The 20,565-nt window shown below is 34.6% G+C and overlaps 1 protein-coding gene across 1 annotated transcript; it reads right to left on the minus strand.

The window, feature by feature from the left end:
- Positions 1-19: 19 nt before the first annotated feature.
- Positions 20-20,565, minus strand: LOC127839955 (multiple epidermal growth factor-like domains protein 11). Its single transcript, XM_052368347.1, has 11 exons — positions 20,535-20,565; positions 16,659-16,877; positions 6,039-6,176; positions 5,711-5,848; positions 5,394-5,531; positions 5,017-5,154; positions 3,945-4,082; positions 3,390-3,527; positions 1,785-1,922; positions 227-361; positions 20-81 (listed from the first exon to the last, which is right to left on the minus strand). The coding sequence occupies exons 1-11, from the start codon at positions 20,563-20,565 to the stop codon at positions 20-22; spliced, it is 1,413 nt and encodes a 470-aa protein (XP_052224307.1).

Raw genomic sequence — 20,565 nt, forward strand, 5'->3', positions numbered from 1 at the left:
ATTGTCACAGGAGTGAGGATTATTCCTCGACGCCGAAGGTCGTTATATAGTTGTAACATTTAATTTGGGGCATGTTTCGACCTAAAGGGGAATGGGGTATAATATATTATTACATACAAATATATGCTGTATATTTCTGCTCTTTGCCCAGGCGGGAGTTTTCTGCGGGGAAAAAGACAAGCTTCGCGGAGCATTCACAGTTAATCCTTTAACAATACTTTCTTACGTGTACAGAAACCATTGTCCATCCTGAATCCATCGTGGCATTGAAGAGACCCTACGCACGATCCATTGACGTGATGACACTTGTCGCAGTGACAGTCCATAGAGCAGCTTTGTCCGTAGAAGCCGGGTGTACAGGCTGTGTAACAACAATAACAGGAATATAATTTGAATAGTAGTATACGATAACAATTTTCTGCACACAATGGATTGTCACAGGACTAAGGATTATCCCACGACGCCGCAGGTCGTTATATTGTTGTAACATTTAATTTTGGGGCATGTTTTGACCTAATGGGGCATGAAGCACAGTATATTATTACATAAAAATGTAATTAATCTTGTGGACAGAAGTTTTCAGAAGGACAGGATTTGTCAGGTATTTGCTATATAAGTCTATATAAAATACATTACGCTTAAGGTTTTCAGAGTATTTGTTTTACTGAAGTTAAATGATTTAATGATAAATTGTACGATTATACAATGTTACATATCGAATATACCTTGGTCGAGCTTTAATTTTCAGAGATGTTTATTTTTCAAATAATATCTAGATTCATTCATAACTAATCATCATATAACAGAGTTTCTAAATGGAAAAAGGGGGCATAATGTATGTTGTTGTTGTTTTTTTAACCATAAAATCGCACATAAACAACTTCCTATCTGAAGAAAAATTAAAAAAAAACACTGTGTTGAAAAGTGAGCGAGTTTTTATGCAGAAACATGTGGCAAAGAACTGACGGTAAGACAGACAGAAACACAGATATTATAACGAAACAACTAGATCAAAATCAAATATGACAACAAATTAAGCAAAAAGCAGCCAGCTGTTTAAACAACACAATTTCACAATTTCAAAATTAAAATTAACTAAGTGCTATAACTCTATAATGTGGAGGCAATAGCAATGACAATTGAGCACTGAACGTCCCCTTAATGAAATGTATATGCAAAAGATGTATCACCAAATAATTATTTTTTCTTTGGAGTGAAGGGGTATAATAATAAGCTTAAAACAAATCTCAGAGAAACAAAGATTTTTCGTCACGTTTACAGGTTCATCTATATCTGCGATTTCCACAATACATTATATTTTAACAGACTGCAACATCATAAACATGCATTTGTGGGGAATTCCAGGGCAAACGTAATTAAATCAAACTTACAATCAGGTAAGTGTTCATTTCAAAATAAGTAATTAGAGCAAAACTGTTGATTGCATTATTCAAATGTATGTCAACCTACCCACGCTGACGTTAAAACGTGTCCAAAAGGGAGGCAAGTCCCATTCGGACATTGACCGGAATATAGCAATATAACAATGACAAGCTCATTTGTAATGTACGAAAAAGATCAAGATCTCTTGCTCTGAAAGCTGATCAAGTACACACATTGCTATGAAATCTAACAGCAGTAAACACATACCTTTTAAGTGATAATTTATTATGCATGTATTCTGTAAATTTGCATGCAAGTGACTTTTGAGATTTTCTTTACATAAGATAACATTAAAAATAATACGAGCACCATATGAATGAGTAAAAATGTTTTAATCTTACCAACGCTGCAGTTACTATCAGTCCACCCAGGCTCACACAGCTCATCGGAGCAGTTACCAGAGACATGGTTACAGTTGGCACCGTGTAGGCAATGACACTCTGAGGAGCAGTTCAAACCAAATAACCCTTGATCGCATGCTGTAGAGGAGAAACAAAAGGAAGTAATATAAGTAGCTATACAGCATTAGTAAACTAGATTAATCTAAAATCATGTCTCGAAAACAGTAAGATTGATGCTAATATGTTACTATACAGGTTTTTCATGCAATTTTATAAGACCGTAGCAACGTTAAAATATAACGTTTAAGCTGGGCTCCCACTGCCGATCAGATCAACTCGATCAAGCCCGACCAAGCGGTCGGGTACTGGTCTGGTTCGGTCGGCATGAGTGGTCGGGGGCGGTCGGGTAGGTCGGCATTGGTCGGGTTTCCTTCCCGATATTTTTGATATGTCAAAAAATATCGAGTAGCGGTCGAGAAGGAAATAGATCGAGAAGCGCTCAAGAAGTGGTCGTGTATTAGTCGTGTAGAAGATCGAGTTGATCGTGAAGCAATCGTATGGCGATCGGATTGACATCTTTTACACGATCTGTACCCGATCCGCTCGACCTCTACCCGAGTTATTTTAGATCGCAACACGATCCACTCGACCTTTATTCGATTTGATGTACAGATTTACTAGACTGCTACCCGAAGGCTACTCGACCGTACACGATTACTTCGCGATTGCTATTCGACCATACACGAGCTCATGTCACTAGCACAAAACCCACGTGCAAAACGTCGTGCTTGTCTCTCATCACGATCTGGTCGTGTGAAGATCTGGTGGCGATCGAGCTGAGTTCCACTTGGTCGAGCTAACATCGTATAGGACTCGCGTATAGGTCGAGATGATCGAGCGGAAATCGGAAAGATGGTTGAGTAGACGTCGTGAATGAGTCGTGTTTGGGTCGTGTGTTATCGACAAGAGGTCGAGAAGAAGTCGTGTATACCCTTTTTACTCGAGCTTGGTCGGGTTTGGTCGGGAAATTTCGGTGATCGGGATGATCGAGTTGATCGGATCGGCAGTGGGAACCCACCTTTAGCTGTCAGCTTTCAAAAAATGATCTCTTACCAACGCTACAGTTACTATGAACATACAGAACATGCCTGGATCACAAGCTATAAAATATTATTTTATTATTAATATATTCTAAATTAAGGTTTAAACTGTAAATGTCTATCCGACATAACTTAACTACAATGCGAAATACAATTACAAACTGTTGAAGTATAGACACTGTTTTCCGATTGGTGAAAACATGATATTTAGAGGCGGCGAATACCCAAACATAAGTTATCGTCGTAATATTGATCTCGCAATAAACAGAAACCTTTAATATTCCTTATTACAATTATATCTAATTCGCTCGCTAAAACGTCGAACACGCTTGTTGTACTTTTTTGCATATTTCAAAAAACATTACTCCGACATTCGCTGAAATATAAATCTGTCTAATAATAGTGCATAAATATTCACATTTAACCTTTTATATTTTTGACTTTACTAGTCTTAAAAGATACTTCATCGAGTCAATAAGATGAAAAACCACATGTTGTTACATACCTACGCTGCAGTTGTCATGCGTCCATCCATCTGCACATTGGTTAACGGGACAGGTACCATCAATATGATGGCATGTTTCATTGTTGTAACAATGACATATATAGGAGCAGTTAACACCAAAAGTGCCAGGGTTGCAGGCTGTAATCATAAAATGTCGATTCAGCTATACCAAATCAAAGCGTTGAACCCTGGAAAACTGCGACTTTCTTTAACTTAAGTTTTACATCAAGACAAGATATAAGAAAGTTTTAAAGAAAAATGGTTCTTTATAAATAATAAAATACAGGTAATTTATAAATTCAAAGTTGTTAAAATTATTTCTGATAAACTTTGCATTTGTCTAGTTGATCTTCAACAGTTCAGATTTGCGTTGCATTAATTTCTCTCCCTGGATAAAAGTTATATTGAAGACAGTGAAACAGAGCAAATCCCTTGGTAATTGACATATTGAATTATATACATGTCTTTTTTCTTTATATAAGATAACATTTAAAAATAAACGAACACCATTTGAATGAAGCACCGTGCTAGGATGAATCTTGTTTTTAATCTTACCAACGCTACAGTTACTGTTAGTCCAGCCAGGCTCACATTGTTCATCGGAGCAGTTACCGGAGACATGGTTACAGTTGGCACCGTGTAGGCAATGACACAATGAGGAGCAGTTCAAACCAAATAACCCTTGATTGCATGCTGCAAAGCAGAACAAAGAGGAAGTTATATGATTAGCTATACAGTATTAGTTAACTAAGTTAATCTTAAATCATGTCTCGAAAACCGAAAGAAGTATGCTTGTATGTTATTATACAGGTTGTTCATGCAACATAATAAACACCGTAGCAACGATAAAATATAGCGTTTGGTTGTCAGCTAACGTTTTAATCTTACCAACGCTACAGTTACTATTACTCCACCCAGGACCACATTGATCATCTGAACAGTGGCCAGAAATGTGGTCGCAGCTTACTCCGGGTAGACAATTACACTTTGAGGAGCAGTTTAAACCAAACATGCCTTGACCGCATTCTTTTGAAAGGAGAAAGATTGTTAAAATTATTTCTGATAAACTTTGCATTTGTCTAGTTGATCTTCAACAGTTCAGATTTGCGTTGCATTAATTTCTCTCCCTGGATAAAAGTTATATTAAAGACAGTGAAACAGAGCAGATCCCTTGGTAATTGACATATTGAATTATATACATGACTTTATTCTTTACATAAGATAACATTTAAAAATATACGAACACCATTTGAATGAAGCACCGTGCTAGGATGAATCTTGTTTTTAATCTTACCAACGCTACAGTTACTGTTAGTCCACCCAGGCTCACATTGTTCATCGGAGCAGTTACCGGAGACATGGTTACAGTTGGCACCGTTTAGGCAATGACACAATGAGGAGCAGTTCAAACCAAATAACCCTTGATTGCATGCTGCAAAGGAGAACAAAGAGGAAGTTATATGATTAGCTATACAGTAATAGTTAACTAAGTTAATCTTAAATCATGTCTCGAAAACAGAAAGAAGTATGCTTGTATGTTATTATACAGGTTGTTCATGCAATATTATAAACAACGTAGCAACGATAAAATATAACGTTTGGTTGTCAACTAACGTTTAAATCTTACCAACGCTACAGTTACTATTACTCCACCCAGGGGCACATTGATCATCTGAACAGTGGCCAGAAATGTGGTCACAGCTTACTCCGGGTAGACAATTACACTTGGAGGAGCAGTTTAAACCAAACATGCCTTGACCGCATTCTTTTGAAAGGAAAAAGATACGGAATAATTGTAATTTATAGTAGAGTGAGTATCATTGGTAACAAAAAGTAATAGTAAACGTAGTAGTGTGTCAATAATACATGTGATAGACCGTTCAGAGGTATACTTGTAAGTACAATTTGATTTAATTAGAGAGGTTTTTGCATGCATGCAAAATTGCATTAATATCATAATAAGCGTTAAACACGTCATATTCAATTGCTAATTTTATATCTTACCAGCGCTACAGTTACGAAGAGTCCATCCAGGCGCACATTGGTCATAAGGACAGTGGCCAGAAACATGGTCGCATCTTTCTCCATGTAGACAATGACATGGGAAGGAGCAGTTGTTTCCGAAAATGCCATGATCGCAGGCTTTGATATTGGAACAAAAAAAGTAATATTTAGAGCAAATGTAATATGTTATATGCATATGCGAAACGTTTTGCATTGCATTCCACATTATAATATATCGCCGCTTTCATGCATACACATCATTACAGACTACAGAATTAATCATATAGCTGCCATAAAGTGTCACTATCAAATCTTACAAACACTACAGTTGCTCTCAGTCCACCCAGGTGCACATAGTTTACCCGGACAGTGACCAGAACTTTTGTCACAACTTGCTCCGAGCAGGCAATGACAACTGGAGAAGCAGTTTTTACCAAACATGCCTGGATCGCACGCTGTGGTAGTCGAACCAATGAGATTATTATAATACATGAGTAGAGAAAATGACAATATATGTATATGAGAAAGTATATTTGCACTCATTATTTACCTGAACAATAAACTTAACGGCTTTGTCTCTTACACTTGCTAATAAATGCCCTACTTAATAATATAGCTAGCACCAATCATCAGTAAAAATCTTACCTTCGCTGCAGTTACTTTTCGTCCATCCAGGTTCACATTGACCATCAGGACAATACCCCGAAACATGGTCACAATTTGAACCGTTGTTACAATGGCATGCATAGGAGCAGTTCTCACCAAAGAGCCATTGATCGCAGGCTATAAAGTAATATATTAACAAATATTAGTAGCGCTTTATCCATTGTTGTTGATATAGTTTACCCTGAACTTTACATAGAAGCTGCAAAATGAGTATTTTTCAATATTTTTAATAAAAGCAGAAAAAAGAATTGTTAACTGATGAACAACATGTCTTGGTAGTACTACCATGGTCTAACGAAATAATGTAGAATGAGCATTTAAAGGTGAACCCAATGTTAATCGATGTTTTAACAAATTGCAATCTATAAGAAAACTATTTACCTACGTTACACACTATTATGAACACCAATAACAAACATAAAGCTGAGTTATATCGTAAATTGCGATCTTACCAACACTACAGTTATGTTTTGTCCACCCAGGCGCACATATACCGTCTGGACATTGGCCAGAAACATGGTCACAATCTTTCCCTTGTGAGCAATGACAGGGGAAGACACAGTTCAAACCAAACATGCCTGGATCACAAGCTGTAAAATATTATTGTAATATTAATAACTGCTCAATAAAGGTTAACCCTGTTAAAGTCTTTCCGACATAAATAAACTACGATGCGAAATACAATTACAAACTTATGGTGATGTATAGACACTGTTTTCTGACTTGTGAAGACATGATATTAAGAGAGAACGCAAACCCCAAAAAGCTATCATAGTAATTTTGATCGCTCGTTAAACACGACTTTAACAGAAAACATGCATTTCTATATATTATTACATCTAAATCACTCCCTAAAAAGTCGAACACGCTTATTATAGTAATTTTTACATATTACATTAATCATTACTAAGACATTTTTAAATAAAAAACATTATAATGAATATTGCATAAATATTCACATGAAATCTTTAATGTTTGACTATACACGTTTACATGTAAGATGAGAAACCGCATGTTGTTACATACCTACGCTACAGTTGTCATGCGTCCATCCAGCTGCACATTGGTTAACGGGACAGGTACCATTAATATGATGGCATGTTGCATTGTCGTAACAATGACAGTTATAGGAGCAATTAGCACCAAATGTGCCAGGGTTGCAGACTGTAATCATAAAATGTCGATTCAGCTATATAGAATCTAAGCGTTGAACGTAAGAAGACTGTGGCTTGCTATAGCTTTAGTTTTACGTAAAGACAAGATATAAGGAACTTTTCAAGAAAACTGTTTCTTCATGAAAAATGAAAGTGCATTTAATGTATACATAAAAAGTTGTTAACATATTATTTGTGATTCAATTTGCATGTATCAAGTAGATGTTCAATGGTTCTGATTGGCGTTGTGTTTATTTCTCTCCCTGGATAGTTATATTGAAATAGTGAAACAGGTAGATCACTTGGTAATTGACATATAGAATTTCATTTCGAATTCTATATATGTTTTTGATAGCAGTACTAAAGACTCCGCCTGTCGGCGCAGTCTAAAACGATCCGTATATTTTGTTATAACTTCGAAGAAAATAGTTATGACCTATTTGGTGTTATTGTATTTTTGGTCAACTGATTATTGGTGAATTGATTTAAATCGCTTAACTCATCAATAATTCCATAAAACTGCAATACATTTCAAGAATAAATTGTATTCCATTAGTGTAAATCGTTCGCAATCTTTCTAATGATATAATTAATCTTACTTTCATTACAGGCGAGTCCTCTCCAGCCGTCTTTACATACCGCAGGCAAACATGTGCCCGTGACACTTTCACATGGTCCAGAAAGACAATGGCACTCTTTGGAACAGTTTGCACTGTACTTTCCGGGTACACAGTCTGTAAAAGGGCATTTTCGAATCGGCGAATAGTTCAGTGCTTAGAATTAGCTATTATTGTAGCTTAATTAGCCGTTTTAAAGCAATGCAGCACAAACTATTAGGACTTTATTATTAGCTCTAATAAGAATACGAATTGCAATGTGGTTGTATACGCTATTTTTAGACGCGTATTCTAGCGGTAGTATTCCATCACAGTCACTGTACTTAACAACCTATTTTATAACGTGATATAAATAATAATATATCATAAAAGACCCAAGCACTTCCGCACTTAAAGGGGCCTTTTCACAGATTTTGGCATTTTTTAACTTATTCATTAAATGCTTTATATTGATAAATGTAAACATTGGATCGTAAAAGCTCCAGTAAAAAATCAAGAATAAAATTAAAAAAAGGAAAAGAACATTGCCCGGAGCAGGTTTCGAACCAGTGACCCCTGGAGTCCTGCCAGAGTCCTGAAGTAAAAACGCTTTAGCCTACTGAGCTATTCCGCCGAGTACACATACTATATTAGACCATGGTAAATGTTCAGTATTACTGTTTCCTTACAAATATCATAACTAAAACGAAAATGTGCGAATCTGAAACAACTTTTTTCAATTTTGTCAATTTACCAAAGCGTGAAAAGATCCCTTTAATGTGCAACTGAGGGGCCGAGTAGTTTTTAAAGCGAAGTACACCGGATGTTAAACGAACGAACCGGGTTCGAATTATGATTGTTATTTTAATAACTTAAACATGGTGTTCATATACATAACTAAGAACAACAAATAGCCTGACTATGTGAGTGTGATGACAAATAATGTTATGCTTTGTTAGAAGCATAGAAGCATAGAACAAACATCAAAACCGTAGGATATAGAATTGTTTCAGTAAGGAAGGAATAACCCCACATTCCGCATTTGCCTGCGACTCCACATATGTTGAAAGAAGAAATGTCTTATTAACAAGAAAATTATCGTCATTTAAATTATAATGCACACTAGACCGGTGAATGAGGTTAAAATAATATTTTAAAAAGTATAATAACATCCATTACTCAAACACTTATAAAATACCATTATATAGCGGTAAATATAAGGTGCCAAATATATGCGTGTTCAACATTATATATACCATCCACGGTTTATGTAATAAGAATAATTTTAATATGTGTTCTTCATGATCGCAATAATTCACGATAACTCGAGTCATATAGCTGTCCACGACCATAAAAATAAACAAAACGCAATATTGAACAAATATATAAGAAAACAGTCAAACGTATACACTTGGTAACAATAAAATGATGAGTTTAAAGTTAACAATTCATCACAAAAACGAGCATACAATACACCAGGAATATTTACCAACCATTCTTGTACATTGCTACATTTTGAACTCATACATATACATCACTTCACATATTATCTCCGAGTGTTAAAGTCATTGAGCATTTTCTATTAAAAACCAGATTAACGGCATTCAAATCATCTGCCTCGCCGTAATAAAAATGTCGATGAGCAATGGTAAATCAGAGATCTGTTGGTGATTAGTGAAGGAAGATATTTTGGTGCATGACTGCATTAAATGAATCAAAGCGCTGGAGGCACTGAAGTTGTTCGCGTTTGCATAATTTTAGACGAAACTCATTTTTCAAAATTATCGTATAGCCTGTTAAATCGCAAGTTTGAAATGAACACAACCAATTCACATTTATAAAGAGTGTGTCTTAACGCACAGGTCGAGATGTGTGTGCACTGTTTATCATCACATTTATGTAATAGAGATAACTTAAACACAATAAAAACTACATGTCTCTTTTTTAAACGTTCTGAAAGCATTAAAAATATAATGAAAATGGTATAATGAGAAGCAGTAAATATAAAATAGAATTTTAGATCACCATTATATCAAATGAAAATTGTGGGAATATCGAATACCTATCACACTAAGAATATAAGTTCGTTATGGAAATTCCCTTTTCAAAACTTTTGACACCATATACAATTCAAAATAAACAATAAGATAATTGATAAAAATACAAAAATCAATTAATCTGTGAGCAGTACTTTTTACTCACGAATTAGGTATTTATAAAGACAGCGCTGTTGACTTGTATTTTGTTGTTTATGCTTTACTTGTTACCATAGTAGTTCACACGGTGTCAACCAGTCGCTGACCTTAACATCGGTATTGAATGAACACTCATGCGCTTTTTCGGCGTAGTTGTTTAACCCAGCTTTTCACCTTAAATGATCTATACATAATGTCAACAGGCACGAATTAATACATTCGAATATGTTATTGGCTGATTCGAGAGAAATCCCCTGAAATTTGGCTGCATCACTGTGTCTGTGCACAGCGTAAAGGATTAACACTGTTCAATGTACGGAAATCCGGACTACTCTCTGCATGTTCAAACGACACATAGACACAAATTGTGGTCCAGTTACAATTACGCGTTAAAATCCATCTCGCAGAATTTTAAGGTCTGTACTCGATCACTAAATCGTCAGGAAAAGACATAATTGACTAACAATAAACACAGTTTTGCTTTCAAAATGAGAAAAAACACTACCAAAATAGTAGTGTCACGTTAAGAGGAAAATCGTTTAATTATCTAACCAAAAATGTGTGTCGTACTCGGTCAGCACGTCTGAAAATCGTTCCTGAACGCCTGAATAGGCTACCCTTATTTGCCAATTTGCTGTATTTGCTTTTTGAATTCGATTTTATATCGAAATGCTTTGTGCTAAAATATACCATTTACAACTCGCAATGAGATTTAAAAAGACCCGCGTTATGCGAAAATGGGTCTTATGCAATATGCGCCCATCATAGCTATAGCCCATCCAGCCTGCGCATGTCTCAGTCTGGTCAGAAGAAACATTATGAGACAATAAAACCTTGAGTGATTTTATAGCGGACAGCATCACCTCTTACCAGACTACTCAAATACACAGGCTGGGCTTTAGCTACGCTGGCCGAAACGCCATAAGACCCATGTTCGCCTGACGCGGTTATGAAGTGTGATTTGAATTTTTCGAAAGAAAACTGTGTGTTACATATTAACGAACGATATATTTCGATGATGGAGGAATAAACTCTTTAAAAGCGATGTGATGACACATATGATGTGAACTCCTGTAGTATAATTTGTAATCTACAGACCCTTATGTGTGGTTTGACTCTAATGACACACATTTTATACGGTGAATATGCGACTAACAAGTGAAAAAAACACACAATTGTGTAACTTTTTTGTTTTTCAATTTAATTATTTAGAAACATAAATTTCAAACTTTATTTTAAAGTCAGCATGTTCGCCGAATATCATTTTAAAAGATATTTCTTATTATATTTAGTTGTTTTTTAATTCGTTTTAGCGATCATAAAGCATTTTTGTCGTTATACCGGTAGTTACTGGAGAAATCCATGTGACTATGACGTCGTATTTGTATTATGCAAAAATATACACTTCCGCGAGACGTATTATTCGCACAAACTTCTATGAAGCCTATGTAAACTTCTATTAATAACCAACTAATGAAACTTTACATATCCAGAAAGAGTTTACCCGTCGCTTGGCTTGAGTCTACCAAAGAATGAACCACAACATAATTATAATAATAATAATACATGTATTGGTATTAACCAGAATTGCAAAGTCTCAAGCAAACCAAATTAAAGCTTAAGATACGCTGGCCAAAAGACCATAAGATTCATTTTCGCATGACGCGGCTATGAAAGTGTGATTTAAATGTTTGGAAAGAAAACTGCGTGTTCAAGCATTCAAGCAAACCACATTAATTTTCTTTATAATATTTTCGCAAGAAATTAAATGCTTCATTTAATTTCTTTCCATTTCATCTTTATTAATTTTCATTTATTGACATTAACGTGTAACTCCTCTACCCCTATCCCGTCACCAACATAAGTACTAAAATTACGTTTTTTAATAATTTAATTTATAAAAAGGTTGAAATTGTTGTTGTTGTTGTTGTCACTTGTTTGTCGCATATTCACCGCATGAAATGTGTGTCATTATGGAAAATATATTTCCGATTGTTAAGAATTTTTCCATTAACAGCGTATTACGCATCATTATGAAGCATAATGAAATATAATTTATATGCATATTACAATAAAACATTTTCCTTTAAACATTTTGCTTTACATAATGAAATAATGGTTCTATTGATCACTTAGTAAAATGGTATTGAGTTTTTCCGTTTTTCTTCTCGTTGATCAGAAAAGGAATCGGCTGTGTGTGTGTTTATAATCCTTTAAAAAACACACACCGTATCAACCGCTATTATTTAAATCAAGCTTTAATTTGTTGATATAATGGACCGGCGTTGTTTGTACCGGGGTGATAAGTGAGGTTTTCTAAACTCGCGCGAATTCCGGGATCAGTCTATTGCGAACCTCCGAACATTTCCCAGCCATATCAGATCCCCCCCCCCCCCTCCCGCTCTACTACCAGAAATCAGTCAAGCACTAGCAAAGAGTTTACACAAAAGACGCATGCTAGTGTATTGCAATCTCGACATCACATTGTTATTTAGCAGTCGTCTTTTAATAGCCTCAGATTTGGAATGAACTGTGCTGCGCAAAAATATCACTTGCCTTACGTAGCACGTAGTGGACTATTTTAACCATTCAAAAACTTACTCTTCCGCGACACGTATAGCTAAACAATTGTTTTCTGCCTTTATATATAAACGATCATTTCAAAATTATTTTATTTAACACGATATTCATATAATGTTTCAATTTGTAACTGATTGTAGTTAAAGAACTGAAACAACGCCGCGAGTTATTTCTCGGCGCGTATTCAGGCAGTGATCAGCTTTCGGGTCATGATCAAATCTGGCTTGCAAAACTTGCTCTTAACCTTAGTTGTTCGCAAGAGAAAATGTGTCTTTCAAAGAATAAACATTTAAAAAAATAAGATATATATATCTGACTTCCAAGTGGTTCCTCATTCTTCCGAAAAAAGAGAAAGGTAGCCAATGGTTGGTGACATGTCTCTCAACTTACCAAATGCAAGTTTAGGATTTACTTTTTCGGGTCCACTGGCGGAAAAACTTATTTAGCATTATATCAAATATTGATTAAGGTCAAACATGCTTAGACAGCAATGTTAAAAAACTTAAAAATCCCAAGATAACGAGGCACATTTACAGGCCGGTTAATATAAGTGTACAGTTTCATCAACCTGGCGGCAAACGTATATTAGTTATGCGCGACACAAAGGGGCCCTGACATCGGTCCGTACCAACCACATTTTTTTACGTAGCGCGACAGTAAAAAAAAATCACACAACATTGGGCTTAAATCTCGATTTTGTCGAAAATCGGTGAACCAAAATAGGGTGGTGCCCAAGTATTCAGGAATGTATACATTTTATATCCTAATTTATTTGTGTAAAACAAATTTTTAATTTAAACCATATGAGTTCGATCGCATTAATGTGCGCATAGTATACTAAGTGCAAAAGCCCAGTTTACATTTGTTTACATATACATATAATAGATTACAAATTTAACAAGACGAAAATTGATATATTATACAACAACAACAACAACATTTATTTCAGCAAATAAAGCTTATACAAGCTTAGCCTACACATATACATTTTATATATACAAGTAATACAAGTCATGGCAGATGTGGATTAAGTGTTAAATTGAACACATGTTGTTAGTGCAAAAAATATATAATATATTCGTTTGAAAAAACTATATTCACATTGACAAGAATGTAATGTTAAGAAGTACAGTATTCATTCACTGAAAATTAAGTTTGTATCCAGCAACAAGTTATAGAAATAATTAAAAATCAAATTACATTGTATTTCAATACGAGGATTATGGTTATAGTTATTTAAAAAAAAAATACAATTTCTGAAAGTTGCTATAATATCATAAATTATTAAGCCATTAAAAAAAACTTCAAAATGAAACAACAAGTTGAGCTGAAACAAATTAGCATTGTTTATAATGCTATTCAAATTTATAAGGAATGAGAAATTGACTTTGAGTTAAGGTATGTTGTGCGTGAAATAAAAGATGGAATAATGTTAAAGGGTTGTTACGTTCTAAAAGACTAATTACGTATCTAGTAGGCGTCGTAAATTTGAAGCTTCGTATATAAACTTTGCTAGACTAATAAGCATAGTTTTATTTTCACTGGAGATCAGACTTAGAAACTTTGAAATTGTTGGCCATCTTCAGTACTGTGACTTTAAAAGTTTTCTTCTTAGGTGCGTATATATGGGGCAAACAAGTAAGAAATGGTACTCAGTTTCTACAGTATTCATATTGCATAATTTGCACTTACGGTTTTCTTTTTCAATATTATTGTATCGCCCCCTTTCTATTTCTAGGTTATGCGATGATAAACGGAATCTGCTTAGGGCAATTTTATATTTTGGTTCATTAATTTTTTCTAAATAACTTTCTAACGATAAACTATGTTTGAATAAACAGTACGTAGAGAGCTGTTAATATCGGCGTGCCATGTTTGGGTATAAGTGTCTAATATTCGTTGTTTGCATTGTATAAATTGAGATTCGGTTATGTTTTGGTTTATCCATAATTCGGACATGCCGATGCTGTCGAGAATGGATTTAACATGATATGCCCAGTTTTGATTGTTGTATGTGTGTCCATTGTCCGTATCGTGTTTTAGCATATTGTATGTAATTTTGATCAAGCTACTCTCATTTGATGATATTTTTAAACCAGTATTTAATAATGTTTATTTTTCGTATTTCATTAAAGGGTATTCTTCCTAATTCTCCATACAACGCGCTAAGGTTGGTTGATTTATTTACACAGAGTAATTTCCTTAAAAATTTCGTGTGTACGGCTTCAATATCTTTCGCCTGTGTAGTACCCCATATTTCAGACGAGTAATTCAAAATTGATGCTACTAAGATATCAAAGAGTTTGAGTTTGCTTTTTGTGCTGAATTCATACATGTTTACCACTGAGAAAAGTCGGTGCATTGATTTTGACGCATGGTCTGCTATGCATTTTTGCGTTCTGTTAAAGTTACCGTTTTTAAATAAGTATACCCCCAGATATTTAAAGGAAGTAACGACTTCTAGTTTTTCGCCATACAGAAAGATATCGATGTTTGTGTAATGTGTTCCTTTTTCGAAGATAAGCACTTTTGTTTTAGCTGTATTTATTTTTAATTTCGATGCATTACAGTATGCTTCTATGTCTGTTAGCTTGTGTTGTAGTGAGTTAGGTGACGTTGCGAATAAAATTTGGTCATCAGCATATAAAATAAGAAATAATTTCAACTCGTCTATATTGAATAAACCATCTAAATATGTATTTATGTTCTCCAACATGTCATTAACGAATATCATGAAGAGCAGAGATGAACTGGAATCACCTTGTTTCACTCCTTGGTGTATCGAGAATGGGTCAGACAAGTTATGATTGAATTTAATTACTGATTTTACGATACTATACATCGCTTTTAGAGCGTTTATCATTTTTTAACTCACATTTTCCGATATCAATTTTTGCCAAAGTAGTGTGTGATTGATTTTATCATAGCACTGTTGATAGTCGATAAAAATGGTGTATAATTTTTGACCTGAGTTTATTATTTTTGATATAATTGCGTTTAGTATAAATATACAATCTGTTGTGCTTTTGCCATTTTGATAACCAAACTGGCAGTTTATGATTTGTTGGTGTTTGTTTGTCCAGTTTGTTAAACGGGTGAGTAGCAATTGTGAGTATATTTTGGCTAGGATATTATTTAAGGTTATACCCCTATAGTTTTTTGTTTCATTTGATTTCCCGCCCTTATATATAGGGACAATGTATCCGATGCCCCAGTCCTCCGGGTATTTGGCATGGTTGAAAAGTTTGTTGTATATTGCTAAAGGGTGTGGTCCTAATACACTAAACGATGATTTAATTAGTTCTGAAGATATATTATCAGGCCCACAAAACTTGTTATTTTTTTATGGAAGACGGCTGCCTTGAGTGCATGCAATGTGAATTCTTTATCTAAATCAATATCCGTAGATTCGGTGGTGGCAACATTTTCATTTATTTGTTCGGGTTGTTCGCCTAATAAGTTTTTAAAGTGCGTATAAAAGTCTGCTACTGTTATACTGTCATCCTTGTTTGGTGCTTGTTTATAGCATTTTTTAAGGATTTCAAGAAATGTTTTGGATCTGATTTTGCTATGTCTTCAAGTTTTTTTCCTTCTGATTTTTTGTATTTTGCTTTAGATTTCTTTCGTATTTTGTTGTACTTTGTTTTCATATTTACAAAAAGTGTTTTGTTTTCATCTGTTTTTAATTTATTGAATTTGTTTCGTGCGCGTTTGAATTCTTTTTTAGCTGTGTTGCATTAATTATACCTAAGACATGTTTAAACAAGTTGAAATAATCGCGATTTAAGGAAAATAATTATCTTAATAAAATAAATGTACGCAATCTTACTATAACCCTTGTTGGCAATGCAGATTCAAATTATTATATTACCAGTTTTTAGAAATAGCTCTGCACGGTAATTGTTTCGGGATTATATTACTCCTTTACAAGTACGTATCAACGATGAAAAAAATCACATCACTGATCTCGACGTCACGCAAATCCACAAAACATTTCGGTGATTGAAAGAAATCAAAACAAAAAGGTTCAATTCTGAAAATAATTCGAAAACAGTAAGCTTCAAAGCACTTTACCTGCTTGTCGGTATATCATAATCTCGCATATAGTCCAGTGTTCAACTTTTGTCATCCAATTGTGTGCCTTTCCACCCGAAACGCGTACAAGATCTACTTCGCGTGGAGGGGAGAGTATCGTCATCGCAAAAGACTGGTTTTTCAAAGTGAACGTTTCGTTCTTAAGTGATTGATCCTGTCTTCCCAGTGACAATGTGATGTTGTTAAACTGCTCAAAATCTGCAAAAATTTGATACATAGAGAATAACATGGAGAATGACAGGGTACTGTCTGACCTTTTTGTAATATATCAGGCTAGGCTTACAATAATATAAAGGCGAGGCTTGCGTTATTTTATTCGTGCCGAGCCTGATATATTACAAAAAGATAAGACAGTAGCCTGTTTTTCTGTTTATCATACCGCTACGTCCCCGATTTAAAGAAATAATGAAACAAATCGCTAAAAAGATGCAGTTTAAGCGGGAAAGAATAGGACTCTTGTCGTTTGACGTGTTAATAATGACGTCATGAACACGCGCGCTTAATATTTGTTTAAAATGTTTTTTGCTGTTTGTGTTGCATTTTGTGTTAAAAATATATTACATCTTGGTATCACATCTGATTTGATTTACTAAACAGTATTACTTTATAGTTGATTCCGAGTAATATGACTATCCTACACACATGACTGATATAAGAACTTCCTGTTGACCATGATATAAAAAATATCAGGCAACGCTATATCAGGAAGATATCAATGCGGTGGTATGATAAATACGTGTACGGTGTATATGAAGGTTATCTTGACTTTATTAGATAATAATAAAATGTTTGAATAATATTTGCTCTTTTATATAAGCAAATAACTTAATGTGAGACGAAGTTCATATCATTATAAAATACCTTCGTTCAATTGTATCAATTAAACACTATATAGTAATTCTTTAAGTTGGAAATAGAAACATAATTTAAAATTGGACGTTTGCCGGTAACCTAAAGCCGTTAGTGATGATGGGACTATACGTTAGCATCGCTCATCCCGACAATTAGCGGTGTTAACGTTTCCAAACAGTAGACATTCATTCTGCTGATGAAGTCCGTAGTACACGGACGGAAGCTTCAGGTATAGCTTTCAATAACTAGTGTGTGTAATTTCACAGTTTAAAACCTATTGGATTGTTAGTGATGATGTTAAACAACTATGAAGTTTGGCGAAATGTTCGATCATTTTGTGACATTATGGAAAAGTTTGCAAAAAGTTCGGTAACGAAATAGGACACCGTGTTCTTCTGGAAAATGAGTAATGCGAGAAAACAGCGTAACGGAGCAAAGCAAGGTGACGGACTTGTGTTTAATAGATCTTCATGACGGAAAGAAATTGGGAACACGATGAGGACGATATATTTCAGAACAGTACAATCCGCACGCTTCTCAATGAAATGTTAAAAGAAGCTGCAATGGGCGAAGCAAAAAATGACTTTGACGAAATCATCCTTGATCCAGACGTTCTAGTAGAAACAACCTTATAACAACTATGCACAGAAACGTTAAACAGTTAAAAGGTTAGTTGGCCACCTAATACTAATACTTGTTGCATGGCATAATCACTCTAGCCAAACCAATGTCATTTAAGTCCAAACACATGCTGAGAAGCGGATGTAGTCTCGGCAACATGAGAATAGTGGAAAAATATAAAAGTACATAATTATTGGAACAAAACGAAGGGTGATCAAAGTAATTATTGATTAATTCACTTTATGAGAGTCCTGCTTATTTTAACTATATGAAATGACCCTACAGTACCGCGGTGTATAGTTAAATATTCAGCAATGTGGTTTTCAGGATTAACTCCTAGTAAAGTCTTTTTTTTTCGTTTCAGCTTATTTGTTTAACAGAGAATTTTAAAAATGCTTAAATGCAACATTTTAATATCTGTTTTGAACAATTATTAAGTGTAAAAATGTTGTATGTTCCGATTCTACAAAATCGATATGCAAATAAATCAAGTATGAATAAAGAGGTATTTTCATTTTAATTCGATCGATGTCCACAGTACACATTTGTAGACTTACTTGAACAGGTGTAAATACAAATATGTAACTTCTTAAACTACAGATCTGAAAATGAAGATAGTGCAAATATATCATGTCTACATCTTAATATACCTAATAGTGTAGTCATAATAATAAATAAAAGATAATAGATCAATCTGAAAGTATTAGTTGATGAAAAACTACATAAGCATGTTGAATAATTTCTTAGTTGTGCGATCGGTTTTAGTAATCTGCTACAAGTCAGCATCTAACAAGTGTACACTATGCAATTGTAGAGAATACAAGTTGACGAATCACAATTCAACATTTTACAACGCATTTTCATATTAAGCAGTGAACCGGTGTTAGGGTACAAAGTGCCATTAGTAGTAGCCTGTCTTCTGTTTATGCCGTACCATTTGGGTCAAAAGTACAATACGCCAACAGCTAAAAATAGATATCACCGCTGTGACAAAATTGTTACCGCGGTGACAATTTTGTCACTGCGGTAACAATTATGTCAACGCGTAAGATATCTTTTTTGTTACTGCGGTAACAATTTTGTCACAGCGGTGACAAATTATGACTGTTGGTATATGTTTATGCCTGCTGTTAAATTTATTTGTTAGGGTCAGATTTCAACCAATCATTTTCCCCCAAAACAAACCTACTCTCATATATCAAAATCATGTAAACCTTTATTTTGTTGTAGAGTGTGGTCTACACATGTATAATTACTCATACATGGCTCTTTAAAGCAAAAAATAAATAAACAAATACTTGATTAGTTAAGTTGATATAGATTTATTCTTAGTAAACCAGCAAATTTTTAAAGAGTGTTATAAAGATCGCCAGCTGTTTGTCACACTTATCGGTTTGAGTAAATAAATGGTTAGTGAATCGTACATTTTATTTGTGAAACTACACGTATCGGCATATCATCTGCTTTATTGCAATTAGATCGTAGGGAGTAAATTGTTAAAGACTTGTGCCAATTAATCCATTATCGCTTGTTTAACGGTCCAATGCCTTCACGGTATACCTGGTTTAATGACACTAATCCGGCTGTAAATACACGCACAGACGTTGAGGCAACGGAAAATAATAAGCTTTCTGAAATTGTCACCTAGATTATTAATTCTTTATGAAGTTATTATTATATAAACATAAAGTGACAATTCTTAAGTTACAACGAATAAAGCTTCAAATAAAATATTCACCGCTTTGCCGTTTTGCAAGACGTTATTTCATTGGTCAGTTTGATTTAGCTCTTTTCTAACTGTTTGGGTCAGACAAAGTATCACCGAAGTTACAAATATATCACCACAGTGACAAATTTATTACCGCAGTGACAAAATTGTCACCGCGGTGATATCTATTTTTAGCTGTTGGCGTATATGTACTTTCGGCCCAAAGGGTACGTCATATCTGTTATCGTGGAAAAATTTACTGTCCAGCTGAACTGCTTAGTCTTGATAGGTCCGAGGTAAGGACTTATTAAGATTTCAATATACCATCATCATCATTGTTATATTCATGGATGCAGATAGGTGTTAGGCTCATTGGATCACACAATTAGAAGTTCTCGACAACCTGCTCGGCGTAACATGCTGTAAACAATTTACCTGGTAACAAAATGTAAATGAACAATTCACATGATATTTATAAATAAAGATTTTGTTCTTTAACGTTTCAAGTTTAAAAATTAATTCTGATTTTAGATGGAAGTCTGCCCCAATTATCTATTGAACACAGACCAGTCTCAGCTTGTTTACATCCGTTGGCTTGACATTCCCATTTAATGCGATATTCATGCCCTTTGTATTTTCACCATCTAACCTAGTTTAATTGTCTTAACTCTTACCAAAGACGTAAAATGGCGACAGGGCTATCAT

This window comes from Dreissena polymorpha, chromosome 7, assembly GCF_020536995.1.
Source record: "Dreissena polymorpha isolate Duluth1 chromosome 7, UMN_Dpol_1.0, whole genome shotgun sequence".
NCBI classification, from domain to species: Eukaryota; Metazoa; Mollusca; class Bivalvia; order Myida; family Dreissenidae; genus Dreissena; species Dreissena polymorpha.

What these genes read in the sequence shown, in the direction of transcription:
- LOC127839955 (XM_052368347.1), bottom strand. Translation starts at nt 20,565, where the DNA reads ATGATAGCCCTGTCGCCATTTTACGTCTTTG. An exon ending in GTCGCCATTTTACGTCTTTG is followed by an intron (nt 16,878 to 20,534) that starts GTAAGAGTTAAG and finishes AAATTTTTGCAG; the next exon opens with ATTTTGAGCAGTTTAACAAC. An exon ending in GCATGACAACTGCAGCGTAG is followed by an intron (nt 1,923 to 3,389) that starts GTATGTAACAAC and finishes TCTCCTCTACAG; the next exon opens with CATGCGATCAAGGGTTATTT.